Source organism: Abrus precatorius, unplaced genomic scaffold (genome assembly GCF_003935025.1).
Source record: "Abrus precatorius isolate BTA unplaced genomic scaffold, Abrus_2018 Scaffold2, whole genome shotgun sequence".
Lineage (NCBI taxonomy): Eukaryota > Viridiplantae > Streptophyta > Magnoliopsida > Fabales > Fabaceae > Abrus > Abrus precatorius.
The window spans coordinates 801,165-815,350 of record NW_020874362.1 but is presented as its reverse complement, the minus strand read 5'-3'; the positions used below and the strand labels follow the sequence as shown (position 1 = coordinate 815,350).

At 32.2% G+C, this 14,186-nt stretch overlaps 1 protein-coding gene across 1 annotated transcript; it reads right to left on the bottom strand.

The window, feature by feature from the left end:
* Window positions 1-5,684: 5,684 nt before the first annotated feature.
* LOC113860160 (ACT domain-containing protein ACR1-like) lies at window positions 5,685-10,140 on the bottom strand. Its single transcript, XM_027492828.1, has 7 exons — window positions 10,070-10,140; window positions 9,876-9,921; window positions 9,258-9,372; window positions 8,544-8,611; window positions 7,796-8,461; window positions 6,213-6,317; window positions 5,685-6,074 (listed from the first exon to the last, which is right to left on the bottom strand). The coding sequence occupies exons 1-7, from the start codon at window positions 10,138-10,140 to the stop codon at window positions 5,694-5,696; spliced, it is 1,452 nt and encodes a 483-aa protein (XP_027348629.1). The 3' UTR covers window positions 5,685-5,693.
* Window positions 10,141-14,186: the final 4,046 nt, after the last annotated feature.

Here is a 14,186-nt window from a genome sequence, read left to right as displayed (position 1 = left end):
ATGCTTTTTTTTTTCAAGGAAACAGATGGCAGACAATAATAGTAGAGGTACAAGTCGAAGTCAATTTCGAAGTCGTGCTAGAGGTTATGTTCAAACATCTTTTCCACAAAACATATGTAATACACCTGGCTCGGCAGCATCACATACAGATGTTGAATCAGTTCCATTTATTCCTCAAAATTTGGGGGGCACGACTACTCCTACCAGCACACAGCCTCTTTCAAGAGAATTATTGTCCGAGCAGTGTATGACTTCACTGTTACCAATTCCTAGAACTACAGATTCCACTGATAAGAAGATATGGCTTGCCCCAGAAGCCAAACATGAATAAGTTAGTTTTGATATACACATATTATATCAAAATATTTTTTTTATAACTATCTAATTCTATGATATCATTATTTTTTTTCAATAGTTATCTACCTTCAGATGGTCCTTCGAAGGTTATTTCCAAAATAATCAAGTCTAAGTTTGATAGTCCATGGCCTACTTGGACCAAGGTACCACAAGAAGTGATGAATATGTGGTTTGAAGGGTTTAAGGTAACATATTTTAAAGTCATTGTGTTATATAAATATTAAACACATCAATTGTCTCCAACATGTAAGCAATTCTAAAATATTTGTCAGGCATATATATTTATGGGGTGATTATCTTAAATATTAAAGGGAGGAGGATAGTTTTAACAAAATTACTCCTGTATTTCACGTTATTAATGACTCCTATATATGTTATTGTATATCTCTATTTGATTTTGTTTATTTGCAGAAAACATACAAATGGTTCTCTTAACATAATCTTATCATTAGATCTATATTTGAGTATAAAGGCTTTGTGATTTTAAAGAACATAATATCTAAGTTACGAAGGGATAAAGATAAGGGCCTTTGGATCACTCCTGATGTGAAAGAAGAGCTGCACACTTATTTGGGAGGAGAAGAGTTTCAGAAGAAAAGCACTATTGCTAAACAAAATAGAGCTATTGATGGTGGAGCATCTATGTACACCGGTGGCTTTGTATCTGCTGTTGTACATCGTGATAGAATGACAATTATTTAAATTATCTTTTTTTTTTCAATAATTTCCTTCATTGGAACTTTACACTTGTATTATTATGCAAACTGAGTAACTTAAGTGAGTTCCCACAACATTTGATATAATAGGAAAGACAAAAAAGAATAAAGCTGGAGAATGGGTCAATGACAAAGCCAAAAACATTGCAATATATATCTTTCTAAATATTGCTTTTTTAAAATTTTAGCCTCACTTTTATTATAAATTATGACTAATAAGAGTATTAATTTTTTAGGATGAGTTTATTCGACGTCGAACTAAAGTCCATGCGCATGACAATGATGATCATGGTGAAGAATGTGCCTCAGGTGACCATTCTGTAGCTGTTGACAATGCCATTTTTTTAGAAGTTGTTGGAGGAAAAAACAAGAAAGGTCATGTGTATGGGTTAGGACAACTGGGTGAAGAGTTTGTGACATCATCCTCTCTTTGTACTCAGTCTGATCCTAGTTCTAGCGTTAACTATCAGCAGATCATTGCCGACCTTAATGCAGAATTAACAGCAAAGGACACACGCATTGATACTATGTAGTTTGAATTACAGAGGACCAATTCAAAACTACAAAAAACTGAGATCATTTTCTAACAAGTTGTTAAACACTTGGAAATTTCTACTAGTACCCAAATGGATGATTCTCATGTTGATGCTAATGATGTGGTTCTCCTCATGATGACATTGATCCACATTCATGATTTAAGACTTTCTTTTTCTATTTGTTATGTCAATGATTGTACCTTTTTTATAAAATGAGCTACACTTTTGTTATGCAGTGAAACATATATTGTTATAGATTGTAAAATGTATTTTACTTCTTTAGATGTATTTTTTTACTGTTTGTAAAATTTAACTATTAGCAGGTTTTGTTATATATTATGTCTTATATAAGCATGTTTTGTTATATAAATAGGTCTTGTTGAAAAAAAAATTAAAAAAAGTAAAATTATTCATTATAGTTAGCCACTGAATTTAGCCATCGATTTAGCAACCAAATATTTGATAAAATTTAGCCACCAAAATAGCAACCAAAAAAGGTAGACGCAAAATAGCAACCAAATTAGCAACTGAAATTTGTAGTTGCAATTAGCGACCTAATTAAGTGGTCACAGTTAGCAACTGAAATAGCTACCACCTTGATGGTGACAAATAGCGACTGGAATTAGAGATTGCAATTAGCAACCAAATTAGCAACCAAAATTTGGGATTGCAATTAGCGATCGAATTAGGTGGTCACAGTTAGCAACCAAAATAGCTACCACCACGATGGTGACAAATAGTAACCAAAATTTGGGCTTGCAATTAGTAACTGGAATTTAGGGTTGCAATTAGTAACCGAAATAAGTGGTCACAGTTAGCAACCGATATAGCTACCACCTTGATGGTAACAAATAGCAACCAAAATTTTTCGGTGGCTAAATTCAAATTTCTACAACCGAATGCATTTTCGGTCGCTAAATATCAATGGCTATTTCGGTAGCTAAATAAATTGGCAACTAATTTTTATATTTTAGCCACCGATTTTGTCGGTCACTAAATTCACTTTTTCTTGTTGTGAAAATAAAAAAGAAAAGAAAAAGTTTAATATAGTTTAACACTTCTTATTTATATTCATGAACTTCCAACATAATTATATTATTTTGTAATTTTTTATTGGATAAAATAGCAAACACTTACCTTTACAATTATGACGAATGTCTCTTAGACAAATTAAGACAGCAGCATTTATGCCTATGTCTATCAAAGGTTTGATTGCTACCTGAATACATCCTATGTGAAGGTATTGGGCCTGTCAGCTGTCCAGCCTATAAACCATGGTTACAGAAATTTCATAAAGAAATTTAAAGTCCAGATCCAGAAGAACATAGCTACAAACAATTAACAGTTATATTCCTAAATTGTAAACACTCATCTAACATAATTTTTTGAGCCTCTGGTATGTTTAAAGGACTAGATATTATTGTGGTAAGATAAAAAAAAATATGTTTATAATTTTTTATTTCTTTTTTAAGATCTTTTATATAAGATTTAGATGAATAGCCTAATTCAATTCAACATATTAAATGAGTTGCATGTTACTACATCATTTTGAACATCGTTTTGTTTTGCTTTTAGCAATGATGAAGACCTTTTTCATATATATTCATATATAAGGACATGAATAATTTTAACATTAAATAAACTTTACTTTTAGTAGGTGAGTTTAACTTTGACCTAAACTAAACTCTATATCATATTCCTACTAACTTAAACAAAAGGCATTTTGAGAAGAATATAGAGAAATTAAACAAAAGACATATTCATGAAGGCTAGAGCTAGAAGAGGTGGATTTGATGCATAATTAAAAAAAATAAAGCACGATTTTAAATAACCGACTGAGAACGTGAAACTTAATGAATTCAAATTGCAATATTTAATTTTAATGGTACCATATTTCTTTCCTCTTTATTAACATGTTTTTAATATTAAAAAGTTATTTCAACCATGAGTTTGTCTTTGAACTGAAGAAAGCTGGCTGAGGATAGTGGTTTGGTTAAGACATCTACAATTTGTACATATGAGGGGATGTGTTAAACATGAATTTGCTTTTGAAAAACTGTCTCGAACAAAGTGTAGGTCTAACTAAAGTGCTTTGATATACTATGAAGAATGTGACTTGAAGGCAAAAGAAATGTACTCTAATTGTCAAAGAATATGGAAGGAATATGAGGACATGAGATATGTAGCTATAGTAGAAGAGTTTGAAGCTAGGTGATTTTAGTAACAACGGAAGACACACTACGAAACTCAACTTCTATATTGGAACAAGATACAACTTGTTGTTACTTACTTGATCAGAAGACAAGATTATGTTCAAGGAATATGCATAACCTACTAGCTGATTCTCTATCATCAATATATGAACCCCAATCAGAGTCACGAAAAGGTAAAAGCCTAATTTCATGGTGAGACCATAGTAGACAGTTTCTCCAAGATTGCAAATTATATATTTGACAACTTTCCAATGTTGATCTTGAAGTGAGTGCATAAATTAAGAGACCTTACTGACTGCATACTAAATGTCAAGTTTGGTGATGGTTACATATTGCAAATCATTAACCACTGACCTATAGAGTGTAGGATCAGAAAGGGTGATACCACCATGAGCTCAGAGCTTTGCGCTAAAAGTCTTAGGTGTGTGCATGACTTTGGCATTATGCATGCCAGCCTCAGTAAGGGGTTTTTGATGTATATATTTGAGCGAATCTAAGTTAAAATAATTTTTTTATCAGAATTTTAACTCGATTGATTAAGTTAATGTTCAATTAAAGAATTTTTTTATCATAGGATGAAGAAAATTATGAGGATGGATTTCCAAAGCTAAAATGGTTTGTAATTTGTATTCTTGTTTTGACTTGTAACTCTTCTAAATGCGGGTGAAATTGGAGTTTATTTGAAATGATAAATAAAATTTGATTTATTTATTCTTCATACAATTTTTAACTTTTTTTATTTAAAATATTAACTAATAAGTTAATTTTTTACATTGTTCTATTTATTTTTAGGTTCATACAAACAAAAGAAATTGATTGCATAAAAAAAATCAATGACTTGATTTATGCAATGTACAACACAAAGTTAAGAATTAAATAAATAAAAAGAAATTTTATGCTTTCCTTTAATGGTATTCAATTTAATGATGAATGGATACTAACAAGGTATGAGTAAAAGAAGATATTGTTAAACTAAAACAACAATCCTTAGAAGAGGAAGAGAACAATGTTAAAAAAAATTAAAAATTTAAGTAATCTAACAAAGATATTGTTAAACTAGAACAACAATCTTTAGGAGATGAAGAAAGCAATGTTAAAAAAATTAAAAAATTAAGTAATCCAACTTTAGATGACATGAGATACTTAGTCCTTAATCCTAATATACAAGAAGAAAATTATAATAATGGTGATAGTGATAATGGAATTGATAATAATGATAATATTGAAAGATTAAAATTTTTTTTTTCTTTTAAATTTTGTGAACTTGCGTGTTAATAACTTTAAGATTTGAAAATTTAGTTCCACAAATGTGATTTTAACTTTTTATAAATTTGGCATTGTATTGATTTTACTATTTAAATATGTTAGTTATTTTCTTAAATATTTTTCTTACATATGAGTCGAGTTTACATATATTTATGACCTTGACTAATACCATCGATGCATAGAAGACTTCAATTAGTTGTAGGAAAGATACGTAAAATACAAATCTGCAAGCATTCACCATCTTCATTCTATACTGTAATTGTACCATTTCTTTCATTGTGAAACAACGATATTATCTTCTATATATTTACAGTTGATTCATAGATACCATCTCTCACAAAGTGGTATGAGATTTTCAAGCAAGAGAAATATGTCATCACAATGCAAGAAAAGCACTCTCCTAATTTTTTTACCTACTCTCCCTTTTCATTTCCAGCTATTGTATTTGTACCATACTCTCACATTCATTTTTTATCATTTTTTTTCTTTCTTTTTCTTTTTTCTTTTTCCTCTCTCCGTTAAACAATCATTTTCCTCCCATTATACTCCTGTTAACAATAAATTCATTTATGGAAGAGTGACTACAGTTTCCATATTAGAGCTTCTCAGGATCTAATGGGGCCGAAATTGATTGAGAGGCGCTCGAGCTGTGACCATAGCATGCTTCCAAGAGAAAATCTTGGTCTAACTTCTGTACTGTTCACAGTATCGTGCCTGGTAGTACTGGATGAGAAGCATTTAGGAACCCTGTAGGGCGAGCTGTAATCTACAACAATGGACCCACCAGCTTCCCTTCTCACAAGCTCTGCTATATTTGGGTTTACATCTTGACCTGAAGAATTTGCAACATAGAATGATCCTATTGCTGTCTCGCCCTTTACTCCTATCTGAACCCTTGTTATGGATAATCCATTCTCACGAATTACGCGTGTCACCTTCGATAGTAGCCCTGTTTTGTTTTGTGTGCAAATGTCTACCTTCAATCCCTGCTTCAATGCAAAAAGATCCAACCTTACTACTTTCATTGTTGTTTTGTTTTGTCAAGAAAATAGTGACTCCGAACCAATGTTACGCAGAATAAATAAATAAACGGAAACCTTCATGCTGGGATTCATGGGACATACATGCGAGATTCTTCGCTCTATGGCAGCGATTATGCATAGGGTGAGCTTCTGCCTCTCGCTTTCATTGTCCAAATTTAAACAAACCTGGGGCCTTACGAAGTACTCCTGCGTAATACATGCATTAACAGTAAATTAAATTATGTTTGGATAATGACTAAAATAGAGAGAAGGAAATAAAGGGGAAAAAAAGAATGAGAAATAATACAGAAATAAAGTGAAAAATATGTGTTCAAAAACATATTATATAGAGAAGTACAGATATAAAAAAGAAGAAAGAAATAAAAAATTAACTTTCATTTAATGAAAAAAAATTGCTATAATATTTTAATTATTTTTATTTTAAAATATGTTTATATTATTATAAAAATTATTTAACAATTAAAATAAATAAATAATCAAAAATAATTGTAAACAATAATAAAAGTTAAATTCTTTATTATAGTTTTAAATTTTATATTATAAAAAATATTTAATTAATATAAAAATAATTCTCATTGTGGTCCTTTTCCATACCGCCCTTCCTCTCCAATATTTTTATCACTTCACCGCAAGCATAAATCATAGTAATGGAAAGGGTTTTTTCGGACCTGGATCACCTGCAGTTTTGACCGAAACTACAAGCTGAAGTAGTTTTGCGTTCGCTTAAGCGAAAAAAATTCGCTTAAGCTAATTTTGATAAAAAGTAATACACTCTCTTTCACCCTCCCTCTCACTGAGTCTCTTTCATTCCTCCCCTTCCCCATTTCTTCTTCCTTCAGCCCACCCAATCTCCTCCCCCTCTCTCCTCATCTAACCCTTTTTCTTTTCCTCTATTAGTCCTCTCCCCGCTTTCTCTCTCTCCCTTGTGCTCTTGCCATCATTTTTTATCTCCCTCTTACCTTCCTTTTCTCTCTTCTTCTTCTAGTTTTTTTGCCACTCTTGCTAAATTGACTTAAACGAATTTTTTTTACTTAAGCAAATTTTTTTAGCTTAAGTCAATATTTTTTTTTACCAAAATTAGCTTAAGCAAAATTTTTTCGCTTAAGCAAATACAGAACTGTAGACGATCTAGATTCATTTTTTTTCTTTTTGTGACTCATTATTATTATTATTATTCTATGACAAATCATTTAAGTGAATGAAAATCATATTTTTATTATTTCTCAATCCCTTTTCTTTTCTTTTTGCTATACATTCAATCCAAACAAACAATTGACAATGTCTTCTGCTAGAAAATTACTACACCCAAACTCTGCTATCTAGTAAATAAATTCCTATTAAACAAAAAAGTAGAAGACCTAACAATTAACATTTTGTGTCGACGTTAATATATGCAGTTTTAAATAAAAAATAATAAATATTATTATTAATTCAAATATATAATAAATATTTTATGATAAATTATTATCATTATTAATTAATTAAATTTTCGGTAATCTATACACTGTACAGTAAAAGTCAGCATACATGAAGTAAAACTGAATTCTTAATTAAAAAAAAGCAGTAAAAATGATTACCGTTAAACTAAATTTTATCCTCAATTGAACTTAAAAGACTAAAGTTAAGATTTTTCTTGCGTAAACAATGTATAAATTGCTAAATACCTGATCGGCCATGGAGCCATTGGAGCTAATAGCAGCGTGAAAGACCTCATAGTGCATGTCAGTAAGTACGCACACGGTATCAAACAGCAGCTTAGGGCGGTCCCTGCTCCTCACGGTAACCACCCAGTACCCTTTCTCTTCGTATCTACCAACGGACACGTGAGTTCCATCACAACCCTTCTTGTGTTCACCGCTTCTATCTCCATGGCATGCACGACAACTTTCGTAATCCCCATCCGCGTACATCAACTGGTGGAGTCGCCGTTCTGTATGGTTGCGCCCCGCTCCGAAGCTCCTCAACCTCACTCTCCTCTCTTTTTCCCTCTTTCCGTCATCATGGGCCTCCACCACGTTCTTTAGCTCATTCTCAACATGGGCCAAGCGTTCTGGGTCGTTGATGGGCCCCGATTTGGATGCGTCCTCCAGATGGATAATGCAGGCCACCCTGTCATTGTGGGTCCAGGCCGTTGCGGACGAGACGTTGAAGTCCAGGTCCAGTAGAATCGCTGATATCTCTGACATCAGGCCCGGTCTGTTCGACGTTGTTACCTCTATGGCCAAGTTCGCAGCGGACACTGACATATTTTGTTGTGGTCCTTTGCAGCTTTGTAATTTTAGCTCCATGTCACTTGAAATTTCTTTGCTGCTTCTAGTCTCGCACAGTGCCTGCAAAATCTCTTATTTTTAGATTTTATGTGTAAGCTTCGGGGTAGGATGTTAGATCATAGATGAGAGGAGACAGAAAGACCTGCTCAATGTAATGTACGAGGCTCTCGTCAGTAAGCTTGTTGCCAAACTGGTCCGTCACGTGGAACACTGCAATATTCAGTAAACAGTGACCCATGAACCCATGAAGAACATGGTACTTATTCATGCATATAAATAATTATTTGACCAAAAAAAAATGCACACGATTAGTTAGATTACATTGCAGTTAATTATCTTCATAGTGATTATAGTAATATTTAATTAAATATCAATTTAGTCTTTAAAATTGATAGGAACACAACATTACGAAAGAAAAACTTTGTTCTTAAAATTAACACTACCGGTTAACTTAACCTTTGACATTAGAAAAAGAAACTCAACCCCTACTTTTTGGTAACGTTAACAACCAAAACAATAACAAAAACAGAAATTAAGCCTTAGTGGCTATCCCACTAAGTGATAACAACCAAATCAACCTCTTATAAAAAATTTAGGAACCAAATTAACTGATCATGTGAATTTTAAGAAATAAATTAATGTTTACTCAATATATTTACGCATATTTTTATCATACCATGGTTATATTATTTTTTTATTTTAAATAATAGAATTACAAAAACATATATTCTAATAGTTTCTCGGCCCAAATTAGAAAAAGAACAAAAAAAAGAAAAGGGAGTGCAGGATTGCTATATAAAAAACAAATTAAAGTCCACTTTGTTTATTGAAGGATCGGAGCATGTGAAGTACTAACCATCCATTAACCATCCACCATCAGAAGAAATATATGATTTGGAAATGACGAGGTCAAGATCTGTCAACACTTGGACCATCTCCAATAATATTCCATGCCTGTTCGCGCTATCAATCTGTTCGTGAACATCGAACGACTTATTAAAATTAGTATATTTGAAATGAAAAAATAAATAACGTCAAAGGCTTTTTATTCGGTAGGAGCAAGTTATATCATGCCACCAATGTATTTATTAACTTGTTAATGGCGGATGGAGCAAGAACAACTAGGTTTTGGTTTCACATGTCAAATCCATAATCCAATCAAATGTTCAGTGATCTTCCTAATCCTAATGCACAACGATTTATCATAGATATTCGAGAACACGTTTTTTTCAAACATGTTCTTAAAAACAAAAAAACAATTGTGATTAGTTTTTATTTTAAAAAGTTAAAATAATTAAAAAATCAATTTATTAAACTTTTTAAAAAATTATGTGAATTATAAAAGTATATCGAAGAATGTGTTACTGATGTCTCTAAGTCGGTTAATTCGCCTTTAATGAATAGGGCCCAACTCGTAGAATTGAAATGTGATTTAGCATACAACTTAGAATATAGCTAGACAATTGAATCTAACCTTCACCACAGTGCAGTCTCTGCAGGAATCATTGTCTATACGGACCCTGCTCATATAAAACAAGAGACGCAGTTGATATTATGAATTCATTAATCTATATCATGAACTAAAAGACAGTGAGTGTTACAATATTTTTAGTAAAACTGAGATGTTCATGCGATGAAAATAACAAATTAAATGATTTTATCTAGTACCTTGGTGGATGGATTTTTTCTATGAACGATTCAATTTCCCTGTCGATGCGAGGCTGGTAAATTATCTCCATCTCACCCTAAGAAGAAGGTTTCAATTCCAGTTTCCTTCAGCGATTTATCATGGAGCAGTGCATGTATCTACAGAAAATCACAGGCTGTAGTTTAGAAGCATTCAAACCCCAAAAACGCATGGTGAAGAAAACGCGTACATATAAAAACAGCTTAAGGAAACGTGGCGATAATAGAGCGCTGTTTTTCTTGTTTGCTAAGTGATGACACACAAATCCAAAAAACAAGAAAATAATAGATATCACTATTTACGTTTTGGAACTTTGTTGTCTCAATTAGAAATTCTCTTTGACTTCGACAAAAGGAATTATATTTTATTTTCAGAGGCAAGGAAGTTGTGAGGTAATTCGTATTGAAGAAAAAATGGGGCAAAAGCGCAAGCACGTGAAGCTTGCAGGGTTAAAACCTCAGCCATAAAAATTACCTTTGCTCCACCGGATTGAAGAGAAGGAAGAAATCCTTTACGAATGTAGAAATATTGAAAAAGGAAGGAAAATTGCATAACTCATATGTATCGCATTAATTTACGCCGAATTGTTAAGAAATAACACATGATACAATGATGGGAGGGTGCGATTCACCTGTTGATAAAGCAGCAGGGTGAATCCATGGGCACAGGAAATGTAAAATTCATGGTGATGTACTAGAGGTTTTCTTCGGAGAAAGCATTGGAAGGAGGGGAGATATGGGAGGGAACAGGGTGCCAAATCTTAACGTTCGATCTATGTGAGGTCGCGTCTTACGTGTGCTTTCAGAACACAGAGGTGTGCACATATATATAGTTAGTTGTATATATAGCCGAAACATATGGGGAAAATCGAGCATTTGTTAGTTACTTACGCGCACATAAAACATCACTGTGCCAATGATGGAAAACCCATGATGAACAGCTTTGGCACTATCATTAGCTTTGTGTTTTTTCTTTTCAAGATCATCATTATTGCTGTAATTTTCAGCAAAATAAATCATATAATATTAACTTATTTAATATTTTTGTAAATTTTATATTATGCCGAAAATGCACCATTTATTGTTGTTGGCTTAGTTTGAATGATACGAGATCGTGATCTAGCTCACCTCAGCAGAATATCGAGAGGATACGGTGGAAGGAGATTTAAAATTGTGGTTGTGCCACGTGGCAGTTGTTATGAACGTGGCAGTGTTGGTGAGGTGTAAATGCAGAGGAATTTGCGGTGGCTTGATCTCTCCCCTAGAGCGATAGACTCTGAGTTGGTGTAGAGGCGTGGTTGAGAATCTGTTACGCGATAATGTGATGGCGTGTTTGTAGCATCTAGGTTGCTCTAAACAAATGTGGCTTCTGAGAGTTGACTGAGGTGGCTCCTTTCTTTGACTCTTGTACCCAGTCAGTGACTCAAGAGCACACCATTAAACTCACCTTCAACTTGGGACTGGAGACCGCAATTCTAGCAAAAGTATGGCTCGCATAAATGTCCAGGGACATGTGGCAAATTTCATCCTACAAATTACTTTTGAAATTTATTTTTTAAAAATTATTATCACATTTCATTTTTAAAAGAAAAAAAAATTGGTACAGAGGAACAGAAAAATAAATGTGGTACATTTAAAAAAGATGCGAAAAAACATTGAACCAGATGGGGTTCACAACTAAACACATGCTACGGGTTGGACAAACCAATTTCATCAAATACCGGGTGATCAATTAATTTAAACACTTAATTTAAGAATCAAAACAAAAGTTAAAATATTTAATCATTAAATCTAAAATTAATAATATTTTAATTTGATTATTAAAACTTTAATTCAAATAAAACTTCAGTTCAAATCAAATAATCATATGAAAAATTTGTACATTTAATTAATACAAAATCAATTAAAATTTAAAAATTTTAGAACTCGATAAAAATATGTTAATTCTTTTATATTATTTAATTAATTTTAATTTTTTTTAAATTAATTCATATATTTCAATTGAATAATATTAGATTAATCACTTTTCAAGAATCATAACAAATACTTTTAATTCATAAAATTAAGAATAATTACAAATCTACTCTTAATCAAGAATATTGCATTTTCTTAACCCTTGAATTAGACAATAAAAATTACTTGCATTTGTTCATATGTATGTGTCTCCTCCATTCCTTCTTTAATAGGTTCAAAATTTTAAAATAAAAAATAATCAAATCTTAATCCTAATGATAAATAATCTTGATCAAAAAATTCAAAAAATAAGATTGCACTAAATTTAAAATTTAAAAGATACTATAAATTCAAAAAATAAGAAAAAGAATATCCTAATTGATAACTACCTAATCTCTTATAATAGATTTGTAACTTATTCCTTTATTTTGTCTTGTGTTTGTTTGGCTTTGCAGTTTGAAGATGAATTAAAGTTTTGGACGTAAATTTTTAAATATTTAAGATTTAGGGTTTAAGATTTTCAAATGTCATTGGAATAAATACAATCAGATATTTGTCACACACACATTAGTTATGTGCTTTGTTTTTGGTTTATTTTTTCATTAATGATGTGATTAGCATTGACATCCAGCGTGGGTGCATTAAAGTTTTTTTTTTTTATCATAACAAAACGTTGCATTATCATGTTCTAAAAAAAATAAAATTATTTATAAAACAAAATGAATTATAAAAGCTTTGAATATAAGCACATCAATGATTCACCGGTTTTCTCTTGAGTGTTATAAATCGAAAATAATATTCTTTGTCACTTGGGTGTTAAGATGCTATAAATTAATTAGGACGAGTTAAAATACTCTTTCCAAGGGCTTGACTAGTCCTCCTCTAGCCAGTTTTTGAAGTGAGTTAAGCTCAAGATATTCATGGCAAACCTCACATAATACTCTTTATTCAATACTTACTGTTGCCTTTAAGAATTTGAAACAAACTAACTAATTTGCCTTTGCAAATGCACAGAGTAGCTTCAACATGTAATCTTCTGCTACGGTCTTTTGGTTTTTTTTTTATGCCATGAAAAGAATCTTCCAGGTTCGTCTCTCTCATGTTGTTTCTGTTGTGTGGCCCAACAAAAGAAACTATCCATGATCATGAATGAATCAAGCTAGTTGAGGAAAATGTAGGAAGAAGTGGACCTTCAAATTGACTGGTGTTGACATGTTGGCTCCAATTAGGATCCTGTTCCAACATGGGCAGATATGATTTGTTGTTATAGGTGGTTGGAAGTGATTAGGTATTGCATCCAATTGTTTGTGATATATGTGATGTTGCAGTTTATCTTGACAAGACCATGGATATCAATACCTGTGAATTATTTTCTGCTATAACTAACACAATAATGCCAGGTCCTGCTCAACTTCTCACTCGACTACTGAAGAAAGTCCAAGCCTAACTGTATCTGAGGACTTAAGTCGAGAAAAACCGTTTATTGAATCAAGAATGGGAATTGTTTCGGTTGAAGAAAAAGATAGTAGGTGGATAAGCAAGGTTTGAGACAGTTAGATCGTGCATGTAGTACTGATAATGTTCATGAGGAATAGTTGAGATTATAAGAAATCTGGCCGCAAAATTCCTTGTTATTGTGACTGTGTGTGTCTCTCCTCTCACTTGTGCCTTCACATAACTGGTGGAGCTTGGGAATTCCATTGATGCCTACGTAAGTACTTGGGATAGTTTCATTCACCAAAAGGATGTGATTCAATATCAGTACAAAATAAATTTCTTTCACGGCGGTGCTTCTTTGACATGCAGCTACATCATAATTTCTTTGCTTTAACTTTACCAGGTTATTAAATTTTATTGTATAAAACAATTTACTATAGCCAGAGATATTAGCCTTCCTGCAGAAATGTATAAAACATTCAACCTTTCCTTTTGTTAGGTACCATTAGACAAGTAGTATCATTTGTTTGATAGTGTGCAATAAGTGGAACCCATCCTTGAATTGGAATGTTGAAACCCTGTTAAAAACACACCATTCCGGGTGTATTTTTTATTTCATTATTTCTATTGAGCATGTGTACGCTCATTGCATACTTAGGTGGTCATTTGAATTATAGTTGTCTTTGGATATAACAACTGTGCTCATAAC